This window comes from Balaenoptera physalus, assembly GCF_965194825.1.
Source record: "Balaenoptera physalus genome assembly, chromosome: 1".
Taxonomy (NCBI): Eukaryota; Metazoa; Chordata; class Mammalia; order Artiodactyla; family Balaenopteridae; genus Balaenoptera; species Balaenoptera physalus.
In genome coordinates this window covers 5,781,863-5,795,786 of record NC_138882.1, presented here as the reverse complement: position 1 = coordinate 5,795,786, position 13,924 = coordinate 5,781,863, and the positions used below count along the sequence as shown (strand labels likewise).

General features: G+C 34.1%; 1 protein-coding gene across 8 annotated transcripts in view; it reads right to left on the bottom strand.

Annotated features, from left to right (window-relative positions):
• DENND1B (DENN domain containing 1B) overlaps positions 1 to 13,924 on the bottom strand; it is a gene marked incomplete at its 3' end in the record, with an annotated part of 254,700 nt that overhangs the window by 98,420 nt on the left and 142,356 nt on the right. For 7 of the 8 annotated variants that reach the window (XM_082425576.1, XM_082425579.1, XM_082425577.1 and 4 more), the window contains 3 exons: positions 12,430 to 12,530; positions 6,491 to 6,536; positions 1,634 to 1,735 (listed from right to left, as the gene is read on the bottom strand). In XM_082425576.1, coding sequence (XP_082281702.1) covers positions 1,634 to 1,735; positions 6,491 to 6,536; positions 12,430 to 12,530 — 249 coding nt within the window. The remainder of the gene's footprint in view (positions 1 to 1,633; positions 1,736 to 6,490; positions 6,537 to 12,429; positions 12,531 to 13,924) is intronic. The other variant, XM_082425578.1, reaches the window with a different exon arrangement.

The following is a 13,924-nucleotide window of genomic DNA, read 5'->3' as shown; positions in this document are numbered from 1 at the left end:
GCTGATTTCTTTTTCTTTTTTCTTTTTCTTATCCTTCCTCATTTTTTAAAAAATAAACAATCCTTTCTTCTTAGGGAATTAATAGTAGGAACTACATGCACATAAGGAAAACATTCTTAAAAGTTGGGACTTTATTTTCATAATTACGTCCCTATCCAGTGAAGAATACTTTGATGGATTTCTAAATGAACAACTCTAATCCTTTCTAGCAGCTTCTGCAAAATCTTTATAATGAGGCAATCGAGTTATAATGAGCTAAAAAGATAATATAATTCTTCACTGGCCTGGGTTTGGGTTTGTTCATACATAGCATAAATTTTACTACAGTTAGATAAAGTAGTTCGATTTAATTTGCTTCAAGGTCAGCAAGTATTTTAGGTTATTTATGGGCATAAATAATCTGATTTTGACTTTAAAGTCACATTTCCCCTATCACTAGCCATAAAAGCAATCAAGGCTAGTATTACTGTATTTTCTGAGTTTGAGATTTTTTTTATTCCTTTTTTTTTTCAAGCTCTCTAATAGTGATTTCAAAGTACTTGCAGTATTAGAGAAAAAAAAAATATTTTGAAGGTATTTTTATTCCCAAATTTTAATATGTCTGAATAAACAATGGATTTTTTTAAAAAGGGGAGTTATTTTAACTTAGAACTATGTTATAAAGATATTTTAAAATAGCCATTAGAATATATACAGAAACAGTACAATCTGCATTTTTACCCTGTTCTAAGGAATATGAAGGCCAGAAAATTTACTTTGGAGACTATTTAACACAAAATACAGAATATATCCTATTATAAGCTGCAGACCCACACATGCACACACACACAAACCTCTGCAAGATCAAAGACCAGAAGAGCGCTGGCACTTAATTTATCAGCCTTTACACACAAAAGACAGTTTTCGTCATTTCAAAAGGATCAGATGTCTTTTATGACAAACTGGGTTTACAGTTTAATTTACAAATAGAATTCTAAGTAAGCAGTCTTTGCTCTGCCAGAGCAAATGACAAACAGTGTAGGTTTTCATTCTTGCAGCCCTCAGCAGGATAGAAAGGATTAAAATAAAACTGAAATAATTTAGAGAAAACAAATAAATGTTTCAGAAAGTTGAGGGAGATCAAAGCCAGAATTTTCTGACCCCAACTGTACAAGCATTTCTTATTATATTGACCAGTGCCATCAGATCATTAATTAAAAGGAAAAGCGCTGGCAGGTGGCAGGGAAGCAAAAGCCGATAATTGGCCCCCTTCTTCTTCTTGCCTTCAAAAACTCTCTCATTCTTTTGCAAGACATGCCACTAGGCAGACAGAAATGCCTACTTTGTAATATAATGATTAAGATGAGATGAAGAGACTTATGTTTAAAGAAACTCTGCCTAATGAATGCATCTAGCTTTTTAATTACGATCCTACTTTTACAATAAGGAATATGATATTGCATCTGACATGCCCTCAACTGCCAAAAGGTAAAAATACGAAAGACAGACTCTACATTGACTCCTCTCACACCACATGCTCATATTCAGCCCTTTTATTTCAGGCAGAAAAATGGGAAAGTAACTCTTGGTGATTCAAGGGTCCAGGAGAAAACATACAAATGTTTGTTCACCACAAAATATCCTCCAGACTTACCACGTCACTCGGTAGGCTGCTCAAGTCATTAAATGGTGATTCTAAAGTGTTTGTGTCAACATTTAACATAACCACATCCTCCAATGATTTATTTTTCACTCTCTGTTTAAAAAACACAATTATAAACAAACATCTTAGTATATTTTCCTTCCAAAGCTATAATGAGCTTAGATATGTAGAGAAAATTATCTTAATGCATTATCCTTAGGAAAAGAAAAAAGGAAAATTCTACATCATAAAAGAATATAAACAATTTTGCCTTTTGAGAAAGTCTGTCTAAACCATTCAAAAAGAAAGAGTAAAAATGCTTAAAATAGCATGTTTACTCATCTAAATATATTAATAGTTTGGAGACACTGAATGTAATTTAACTACCAAAGAGATACTACAACAAATACAAAATAGGCATGGCTATATTAAACTGTAAAAATTTATATCCTTTAAATTTTACCAATTGAATTTCAATCCTATGATACAGGAACGTGTGGTCAGTTCTATAGCTATTTTTAGCATAAATCATACTGCGGGGTTAACACAAAACAATAAATATGACTACTAAGTAGTAAAGTAAGTTTTAAATTAATATTTTCTCTATATCTCCATATAAATTTGGTATAAGTTGATGATGACAAGGGAAAGTTGAGTACGAAAAAATGACAGAGAGCAGTAATATGGAATTTATTGTTAGTAATGTTTATCCCATGAATTTAACATAAAGGATCAAATTTAATAGCCTATCAGATTAACTATTTGACTTGTCATATTTGTTTGAAAGCTTAGTCAAATGGTCAAATTATCTCAATATATGCACAAATGATAGTAAATTAGAATTTATTAAATTTTTATCCTTAAAGAAAGAAAATATTTATAGTTTATTTTTCCTATTTAAACTAATATGTCTACTTAAACAAATCATATAATTCTATTAGTCTTATCTAGATGATAGCAAATAATATTATTTCCTAATGAAAATAAGTAAGGTGTGCATTAATTGAATATATCCATCAACCCAGAATTCCATAACTGCATAGGTCAACTAGCAATTGGTCAATTAATTTCAGTGCAGTAGTTTTAAAAGTGACATTCTAGAATAATAGCCATTTTTTCAGATTATTTAAATACCTTAAATATTAAATTGGCCAGGCCAATTTTTTAAGTTAGCCAAGACTGGAATTTCTGTGATCCACTTAGAATTTCAAACCTCTGCGTGTCAGGCAGAATGTTAAATTTGCTAGGACAATGGGAGTCTAGGGTAGGGAATTTTTATGTCTTAGGATAGCCACAATGTCTGTGTGGAACATGCATTCTCAAGGGAGCGTGTGATTCTAAAACTCTATCCTGTAAAAGACATTATAACTATTCTAAAGTAAGACTCAGAAAATGGCCATTTCTAAGAAAGTAACTTATAACGTGATACTATTGCCAAAACATTTATAAATAAACTCATTTCCTTTCCATGTGCCTACGTATATGTAAAAAAGGTTTACATATATAAATATGTGGTTATCTACAAATCAACTATAGCATAACTACAAAAATAACCTATGAGCAAAAACTGTATTTATATTAACGGCATTTGTATGTAAAAAGTATATCATAATTTTGATTTCCATCTTCAATTCTAAATTGCCCTTTTAACAGAAAATGTAAAGATAATCCAGAAACCTGACGTATTTTTCAGGGAACGAAATGAGTTCATCTAAATAGCCTAGAGTAATGGTTATGTGACCCCAAAATGTTTGTAATGACGCTAACACTAAACTCTGAATAGCTGAGTCACTTTGCTGTGCACCTGAAACTATCACAACATTGTTAATCGGTTATACTCCAATATAAAATAAAAAGTTTAAAAAAAAAAATCTCTGAATAAAGGAAATTAGCATTAGTATGAAATGTATACCTTTTTCAAAGTTTCTCTTAGTTTTAAGAAGCCTGATAATAGCTGAATATTAAAATCTGTTAACGGGAACACTCATTAGGAATGGAAAATGTATTCATTTCAATAACAGACTGAGCCTCCCTTAAACGAGAACAATTCTACATAAGCAAAAAAGGGGGGAGAAGGTAGCATGTGATTTAAATCTTTTTTAAAAAAATTCATATTAATGTATTTTCTCTGTTATTTCCCTCCAAATCAGGCTTTAGCCATTTTTTTCTAAACAGGAGTGGAAAGTCATACGGCATATAAAAGGGCACCATTTTCTCTGCCCCGTATTTTTACGTCTCATAAAATTCATCAGCTTGTTTGGATGGGGAAAGAGTAAGAAAATGTGAAAAAAAACAATGTGCTTTTTCTTCAAAAATAAGGAAATAATATTAGCACACAGACAAAGTCTTATTGGGAACAACAGCAGGTGCTGAACCGGCGAGACTCCCGGCAACCTCCACACGCCATCCTCCTTCCAGGTGATGCCAGCACACCTGCACGCTCTGCACACGGAGTGAGGAAGGCACGCGGTGGCAGCAACCACACGATACTGTGAAACTGGGTCAGTGCTTTACCTACAATCCTTTGTGTATTAAAGCAAATAACAGAGCCCTCACGCCTGTAGCCTGTACTGATTTATTCCCAATCACTTACAGGCCTTAGTTTGCTTTGACTTCATCCCTAAAGTCTAGTTTTCAGGGAGAACAAAATGCCCTTGTCCTTTACTTTAGAAGCAAATTTACATTGTAAAAAGAGACTTCTAGTCATCTTTTACTTATGATCACATAAAAATAATGTTTAAAAAAGATTTAGGAGGACATTAATTTCATGTCTTTGAACAATTATGTTTAAAAGTCTTTGTAAAACTGATAAAAAGTGTTGAAACTGTCTTGACTGAGAGAGAAGAGAACATTTTGATTTTTCCTCCACAAAAAATCAGTTGTATTTGCAGCCAAACAAAATGTGAAAAATTATTCAGTTCTGTCTCACATATAAAATATGTAAATATATATTTATATTTTAATTATAATACCATTTATATAAAATTTAAAAAGCACAAAAGATCAGAATTTTAGTGAAAATAATCTGTGTAATAATGTCATCATAAAAATGGAAACGTAGGCTCTGTATCACCTGGTAAAAGATTAAGAAGAAAGTTACTAAATGGTACCCAACTGGTTTAAAGACATTCTTAAAGTTCCTATTATAGTTTCTCATTCACTATTAAACCAAATAAAACTGACTATTAAGACAGTTTGATAAGTCCAGAGTATAAAAGGTGCAGAGATTTCAGCCGATCTAATCATGGCTTTACACAGTCTCATTTAATAAGAGCCAATTTAAAGTTAGAAAGGACTGCTTCTCCAAGACAATACTCTAAGGACTAAAAAATTCTTAAATTTGCTCCTTTAAAAAAGGACTGATTTTCTCTACAGGTGTACAATAAACATGTTATAAACTGAATTGAATATTTAAAGCATGTACTCCTTTCTACAATATTTTGGAAAAGCTGAATCATTTGTTTTAAAAGTTGGTCTAGAATCATTATGTAAAAATAGTAACATCAACAGGTACAATCAACCACTTTAAATATTTTTCATCTGTATAAACAAAGGTATTATGAAAACTACGTATTCTATTAGGTACATTACATAAGAAGAGATACGTGCACTAACATCAAAATCAAATTTGATGACTTTTTTTGAAACCATACCAACCAACCATGGTTAGATTTTGCAAAAAGTCAAACTACTGATGAATAAAATGCCAGTCATATATTCCACACTCTAATAACAGATTAAATACCTATTTATTCATGTTTTATCTTATACAATTTGTCCTTTCACTGCAAGTACCTTGGGCTGTAAGAAGCTGTTCTCTAAAAATTGACAAAATATAGAGTCATAATGTTATCCAACCCAGACTTCAAAATTAAAAAGGAATTAAACCTACTAAAAATTCATTAAAACGTACTCTTTATTAATGGTTAAAGCACGACTCTCTCCACAAAGGATGCTCAGGAATTTTAAAATAATCACCAGGCTCTTCCTCGATCAGCAAAGTGAGGACTGATGGTGTATACAATGACAAGACCTAATCAGAAAACCAAGTCTAACTCATGACAGTTGCTTATCAGAAATTGGGTTAAAGTACAATATGCACAACCAGCAAGAAAAGAAATACATTTGAACAAATCATCTGGCATTATGATGCCATGCAACTGACCCAAGTCTTTTGTTTACTTTTGTAGAAGCTAATCTTATAAGAAGTCCTCTCTGGAAATCTCACTGATTTCAAGTCCAAGGTATTTAAAGTTCAAGGTTTTTCACTACAGTGATAACAAGTGACAAAAGTCATTTTCGAATGACAGTGCAAAAAAAAAAAAAAAAAAAACTACATTTTAAGTCCCAACAGGACTGAAGTTAAAGTCTTACAAAGCTATATTCTAATTTAAAAGTTCATGATTAGTGTATTAAAACACATTTTGAAAAACACTGATACACTGAATTATAGTGAAGTTTGCAAAATAAAAACACTTTCCCTTTATGACTCATAATTACATAAATTCTCACTTTCAAAACACAGAAATATTTCTTCTGAAAGAGAAATAGATATAATAGATCTCAAGTTCCATAAAGTGGTTCATCAAAGACTAAGGTTTTTAGTATTTAAAACTTACCATATGACTTCAACCAAATAGAACCTACTTTCAATGGGTCTCATACCACTGAAGATGGTCATTTTGCATACTAATTAAAATAAAATTATTTTAACACTACCTTTTTGAAAATGATCATGTAAGTATACTCTAAATATGCAACTAGTCACTTCTTTGTACTATTCAATTGATATTCTTTCAAAACACAACTGTTTTAAATTAATTCATAAAAATAATAGTTATCACCGTCTCATGTCTGAAAGATACTCACCTCTATGAGGCTGGAGTGTATTCCGATCAGGTATGGCATTGGGGCACTAAATAAAAATATATATGTACGTGTTCATATAGTTCATTAAAACTGAAACAATAATATAAGTAATTCAGAATGCTTTAAAAAAATAAATTTATTAAATGCGTAGTTCCAACATAGTACATCATAGATATTTAAAATTATTCAGTATAGAAAACTCAAATAAAATCTTAGAGGTCATTAATATATTCAAATTAAGGTTGATTTATATAAAATCACAAAATCATTTATAATTAAAAGTTGTAATGTTTAAAAAACAAGAATATTAGGGTCTAGGCCGTAGTCTGAGATGAATCTTTTCTGTATACTTCCCATCAAATATATCCTAAATAATCATCAAATTTATTCACATTTCTCTGTACAATTTTTTTATTCAGTTAGATTCTTAATATATATTCATTGTTTCACACCTACTATTTAGTCACCCAAATTTTTGAGTCAGTCACAATATATTTACTGAGACCTACTATGTGCCAGGCACGGTTTGGGAACTACAGGTGCAAAGATAAATAATCTCCTCCCCCACTGCTACCATTCTATTTCTGTGCTATCTTTCCACTCATGTATCTTGTCTATTATTTAAACTCTGTACGTTCTTATTTATCCCACTTTTCATTGTAATAATAATATAATTTTAATAAATTTTAAAATATTCAAGTAAGTTTAAGAATGCTATTGATTAATTCAACACAGTATGTGGAGCATACTCAGGTGCCAGTACCTGGCATAGGGGTTAGGGTACAATAATAAACAATACAGACAGAATATATTCCCTTCTGGAGCTTATACTCTGGCAGAGAATACAGACATTAAATAATTTTTGTAATATACAAAATCAGACTTACTAGCAATTTCAAAAATATTTCTCACGAAATATAGGGCGGAAATTATTCAACTTGACATTTCAAAATTAAAACATTATTTAAGAAGAAAACATGAAAACGAACAATGTCTACAAATGTGATAGAAGATATGCAAATAAACAGCTATTTAAAAATAAAACATTTTTGGCATTTCTTTTGTATACATCTTTGTGTTATATTTAATGCAAACCTTTTCTGTTAATGAAAACAGATAATCTTCTTTTTCAAAGGATTTGCATAATTTTCCAAACATCCCTGTCATTATTAGAACAGAGCTGTGCAAACTCCAGCATGTCCACTTTGCTACTGAGAACCAGTAACAGATAAAAGAGGCACCTTGGTAGATCCACAGTTTTCAGAGTAACCTTAAACAGTTCCTACTTTATTTAAGAATGGCTAGCCACTAACTCCTATATCCAGAATTCACAAAAAAATAAAAACGGTTCAAGTTCTTATTCCAATCCTTATTAGCCTGTTCCTTAAGTCATATTGTACTAGATTCTAATTCCCAATTGTCTTTGTCTTCTATAGCTTTGTTCCTTCCTATTTTTTTTTAATTTTTATGCAGTAGACCATCTGGAATTGATCTGATATCCTGGATATTTCATTTGACTGAAAGTTGAGAACTATTTATAGGCCTTGATATCCCTAAGACCTAACAGATTTTCTGCCTTCAAAAGGAAACAGAAGGAATAAATGTGGACTGTTCCACTTTTGCTTAAATAAAAGAAGCCTAGTTGCTTCCCCAGTTCAAGTTCTCATCTCTGGAATTCCTTCTGCGACTCCACAGACGATATAAAATATGTGCCACTAACTACTCTGGGCTCCCATGACTGGGTTCCGGCAACTTTCACAAAACAGGGTGGGCAACTCCCAAGATCTTAAATATGTCAAGCCTTCTCCACACCCAAAATACTACAAATTTATTAAAGTTACTGTGCAATTTTCCAATTCGCCCCAGGCTAGGTTATCCGACCAACAAGATTCATAATATAGAAAGATTCATAATATCTCAAACCTCAAAGCACGTTTTAATACAATGAGTGTTAATCAAAACACTTAAGACTTCTAAAATTAATTATTACATCCATTTCACATATGTTGAAGGTACACTGAATGGATCAGATTTCAAAAAATCAGAGCCAAAAAGTCATAACTACCAACTGAAGTCCTACGAAATACATCTAAGATAACACTTTTAAAACTTCATGAAAGCTAGTTATCTCTTGAAACATAAACAATAAATTTACAGAAACTGTTAAACTAGAATAAAAATCCAATAAAGAATTCCTATGCAGAACTTAATAATAAAGTAACCCAAAACTTTTTCTATGAGATCACTGGGTATCTCTACGTGTTTTTACCTCACTAATTTCTACAAAATCTAAAATATAAACATGTTAGACTGCAAACATTATTAACTAGAGCATACTTTCCTAAAATAAATATGATGTTTTTTCAGAATATAGATTTAACTGAATAGTTATTTCATTGTCATGAAAATTGGATTGTATACATCCTAATATTAAGTCAGCCAAGTCTCATGAAAAGTAATTTTGCTACCCTAGCTGCAATCTCCTAATGAGACAGAGTGTTAATAAGTCAGGAAGAGATCCTTGGCAACACAGATGTTTTATCAGCTATGTGCAAAACTATCCTAGATCTTTCTGTCAATGGAATTATTTTGCAAAGATAAGATACAGAAGGCTCTATTACGACTGCTGCTTCTTTTCGGTAGCAACTAAACTTTGCTGAAAAATAATTACTATGTAATAGCTTTTTTTCTTTTTAGGTCTTCTCATGGAGGCCACCCATGGGGTAGACTGTAACAGCAGTCTATTAACTTAGGGTAGTCTAAACAACATAGTTTTCCATTTATGTTTTTAAAACACTATTCTCTGAGGAGCTAAATCTTCTCCTTTCATAGAATGAAGAATCAGATAGATAGCCCAAATAAAAAGGTGACTCAACCATTCTCGAACACATAAACGATTATACTTTTACTGGTACTGGAATCATACTACTTCCGAGGTGTTTAAGGGCTCAGAAGGTTAAGAGTGTCTGGCAACATCACTTTAGACTTGCTATATTAAAGTACTTTCTCTTTGTTTTGTTTTGTTTTGTTTTGCTTTGTTTTTTCAGTATCAATACCTAACATGAGATCCACCCTCTTAGCAAATTTTTAGGTCTACAATAGAGTACTGGTTAAGTAAAGGCACAATGTTATACAGATCTCTAAAACTTAATCATCTTGAATAACTGAAACTTTATACCTGTTAAATAGAAACTCCCCATTTTCCCCTTATACTGGTAGCTTAAGGGGAAAACAAAGATGGCGTCACTTCTTCCCAGTAGCCTTCCCTACCCTAGCAGACAGGTGGGCACTTCCTCCTAGGTGTTCCGCTCAGCATTCTTTTATATGCCTCAGACCTAAACCCTATAGCATCACAGTATTCCTCTGTGCTCATCATGTGCGCGTGTGTACGTGTGCACAAACGTGGGAATTTCTTCCTATCTGGAGATCCAAGAGGGCAGAAGGTACGTCTTATTCATTACATTACATACTCGCGACCTGGCAAACACATGTTTACTAAATGTCTGGTGTACAAATGGATGAATGAATGAGCCGACAAATTAGCAAGCCTTCGTCAGCCGACCAAGATGCGCTATTCATCCACGGTCACAAGATGGCATCACGGCCCTCCAAGTCTATGCCACACCAGAGACACACTTCCAGAAGCCAGGACTGCCTCAGGATTGGGAAAGTCCAATCACCTTGAAGAGCTGGCAAAATACACATCTACCCCTATCACATCTTCCTGGTGCTATTTTTGGAGTGGAATATAAAATTTTCTTTACTCAAAAACCATGAGATTGAAGGGATAATCTCTAATATTTTTCTCCCTTTTGCATACAGGATCATTTGCAAAGATGTAAAGGGAAGAAAACCACTTTCCCTAGGAAACAGTTTAGTCCATGGAATTTTCTGACAATGAAAGAGAGCTGGAGTCATAGACAGCTATTTTGGGGGAAAATAAAAGTATATGATACTGCCCACTTCCTATGTTAGAAGCTGAGCCTATCATTGTGACCTTAAGGTTCAGGAACTCTCAGATAACTCCTTGTCTGACTATCACTGCTCTACTCTCTGGGCCAGGGAAGTGCCTGGCATGGCAGCTGTTAGAACTTGTCCTAAAGGGGCTATTTCAGAGGTTAGAAACTAGTAAGACTGAAATATGAAACAAGCTTCCTTCATCACAGTGGAAGTAGCAGAAAAAGGACTTGATGGCAGGGTTAGAAAGTATCAGGAAGACATATCTGGAAAGAGGTAGCAACAGTTTCTTCTAAATAACAATATTTTAGAAAGTCCTAAGTGTGTATCATTACAGAGAACTGAACTTAAAAGGGATGTTACCTCCTAAGATTTCAGAACATTTTTTATAGAAAAATTTAAATGGCACTAACATTACATATGATAAAATATAATTCTAAACCTCACAATTAGAAGTGTTGGTTCTTGAACCACTACTTTAATATAGATTTTTAAAAATCATACATCAATATATTTTCAAATACTTTTGTCAACATTATTTTAAATAAGTTTTAATTACTGAATACTATGTGGAAAGATCTACTACGCATGTCGACATGAAAGAACTGAGGTTCCTGCTTTCAAGGATGCTACCCTATTCTAGGTATACTGGTCAGAGAAGAACACTCTAAAGTGAATACCAAGAGAGCTCTTTCTAGATCCAGCTTTTACTCTCAGATTCATGTGTGTGGTGCTTCACAGTGTAATTAAACCACACACCTACAGTCTCCTGCCCCACTGTTTCTCCCTCCCAGCACCCAAAGGGCAGAATGGCAGTGGGAGGTCACTGGAAACCTGCTGCCCAGCATTATCAATACGATTACCCTGCTGTGGAAACACACAATTCACTGGTATAATCAATATGTGACCAAAGATATGTACTGTCATTAAAAATCATTTGTCCTGAAGAGGGCTAGTCTTGAAAACTTCAATGTTATGAACTTAGATCATTTTAACCCTTAAACACTTTAAGTGATCTGCTTTTCATGAAATCAGAAAGTTAAATAAATAACTACTTTGATTCTAAAAGAGCTTTGTTTTTTAATAACATGAGTTGTGATATAAACGAACACATTATGGTCCAAATCATTTCCTTCTTTCTGTGTGTGTGTGTGTGTGTGTGTGCATACGTGCGCACACACATGCATGGTTTAGAGTAAAAATCTCATCTGGTTTCTTAAGAACTGAGCTACGCCTGCAGAAGGTGATTACCCTACAGCCCCGAGGAAGATCCCGAGGCCGCTGTTTGGGAGTCTAATTCTTCCCTAACCTCCAGGAGAAGGGGACAGTTGAATTCAGACTGGGTGAGATCACTGGCAGTTGTCTGCAATGCCAAGAAACTTTCCAGAATTGCTCCCGACACTCGTCAACATTGCTTTTCACAGTGGCTCAAGGCTGAGGCTTCGACTTAACCAGGAACTCAGGGAACCCCTGCATCAGAGGCAACCCCTCTGCGCTGGTATCTGGTACTGGATGTGCTACTGAGGGAAGAGGCGTGCGGGAAAGTGTGTCCTGAGGTGGAGGTAACGAGCGTGTGCTCCGACAGAGGCAACCTGGTGTCTGAAAGACTCTGCAGACAAATGCTGGCACCTGGGGTGTGGTGCTCTCACTGACACTGCAACTTCTGTAAGATGTCCTAACCACAGCGAAGACTGGATCGGCTCCTATTTATGCATTCAATTATCTAGATGATTATAGAGGAAACTCACAAAATCTAAAGAACTTTACGTTTGCCAGGTATAAATTTTTGCTACCTTTGGAGAGAACTACTCTTCCCTTCATAAAACCACCTTTTAATACTTGTTACTAATCTCCCCGTCACGTTTCAGAGATCTCATTCACAGATATCTACACATGTACTCCAAGCTTACTTAATCTACACATGAGTCGACCTTTCTAACCCTAAAACCTGGACTAGCAGGAGCCCGGCAGAGCCAGCTTACCAGCAGTAGTCCAGCAGATGAGGAGGGAGCACCGGGATGTAGATGTGCTGCCAGTACATCGGGTAGAGCAGGGCGACCGATCCGTGGAGACAGGCGGTTAGCTACAATTTGCAAAAGGAAAACATCAGTAAGTAGCCGCTGAGCCTCCGAACAGAGAGACATGCCCAAGTTATCAAAGACTGATGCTACTCATAGAACAATCTACTTAACGACCTGAATCACATTATCTTGACCAATTCTGCCTGTAAAAAGTCTCATGTTTCAGAAGGCCCTCTGAAAAATACATAAGCAGCAAAGTAGCTTCTTGGGCATCTTAGGTAGACGGTTATACCTTCCTGAAAATATAGTGTTTGGGGGGTCAAAACTTAGAACACATAAAAAGGAAAACTGAAAAATTAGGCGAGCGTCTTAGAAGGAACCGTAGGAAATGACAGCATGTGCCGCCCAGGTTGCACGCACTCAGGTTAATACACCACGATGCAATATGGGAAGGAGGAGAGGCTGAAAGCTCCTGGGGGATATCATTAGGGCAAATTGCCAAAGGATGAAACATGAGCCAGTCAGGAGAGTCTGGAAGCTGCAGTATCACCAGGGGATTCAACGTTCGACAGTTGGAGCTTCAGCAACGTGTGAACCGCGGGTGACGGTATCAGGAGACTCTGCTCACTGACACGGAGAATGTCACTATTGACCAGCGAGCTGCCCAAGCTTGACAGCTGTACCACAGGAAGCCAAGGATATCATAATTTCATATTTAAACTGTTCATTTCAGATTAACATCGTGTTTCCTAGCTTTATATCACAACAGCTGCAAATACACTGATGCTATTTTAAAGGTAATTGCCATTTTAATTGTTTTGTTTTGGCAAGCGGTTAATTAAATATTTTTTAATGCTTAACAAAGGGATATCGCTTTTTTTTTCCTCCCTCCTACTGACCCTCATCAGGATTCTTTCTCTGACTTCGTTTACATTTTAAATTATATTTCTGTACGCGTTGAGTCATTTCTCTAGCGTTTAAAGCAATAATTAAATCAGCATTCTTCATTTTAAAGTTTTGCTATGGTCTGCATTTTCAAGACATTTACTGAATAAGTCATTTTATTTAACTTGAAAATCAGAATTTAAAAATAAAACCATCTGAAAATGCACCACAAAATTTCTATAAACCGTTATTTCTATTATACAAAGAAATTAAAATTTATACATAGTAATCAAATTAATTCAAAAGGATAAATGTAAACAAAGTAATTCAATCTTAATAGCAACATTTGTCTATATTTAAGTGAAAAATAGTTCCACTAAATTTTTTAAAAGTCAATTAAAATAATCTAATCTGAACCAAAAACAGAAAAATTTTGATTAAAAGTATTTTCATCTTCGTCATATGTATTATATTTTTTTCCAGTTAAGATTTTTAATTAATTTTATATGGCAAAAAATTTATTTGTTCCATTTAGAATGCTATCATTAAAGGGTTTTATTACTTTGCACTT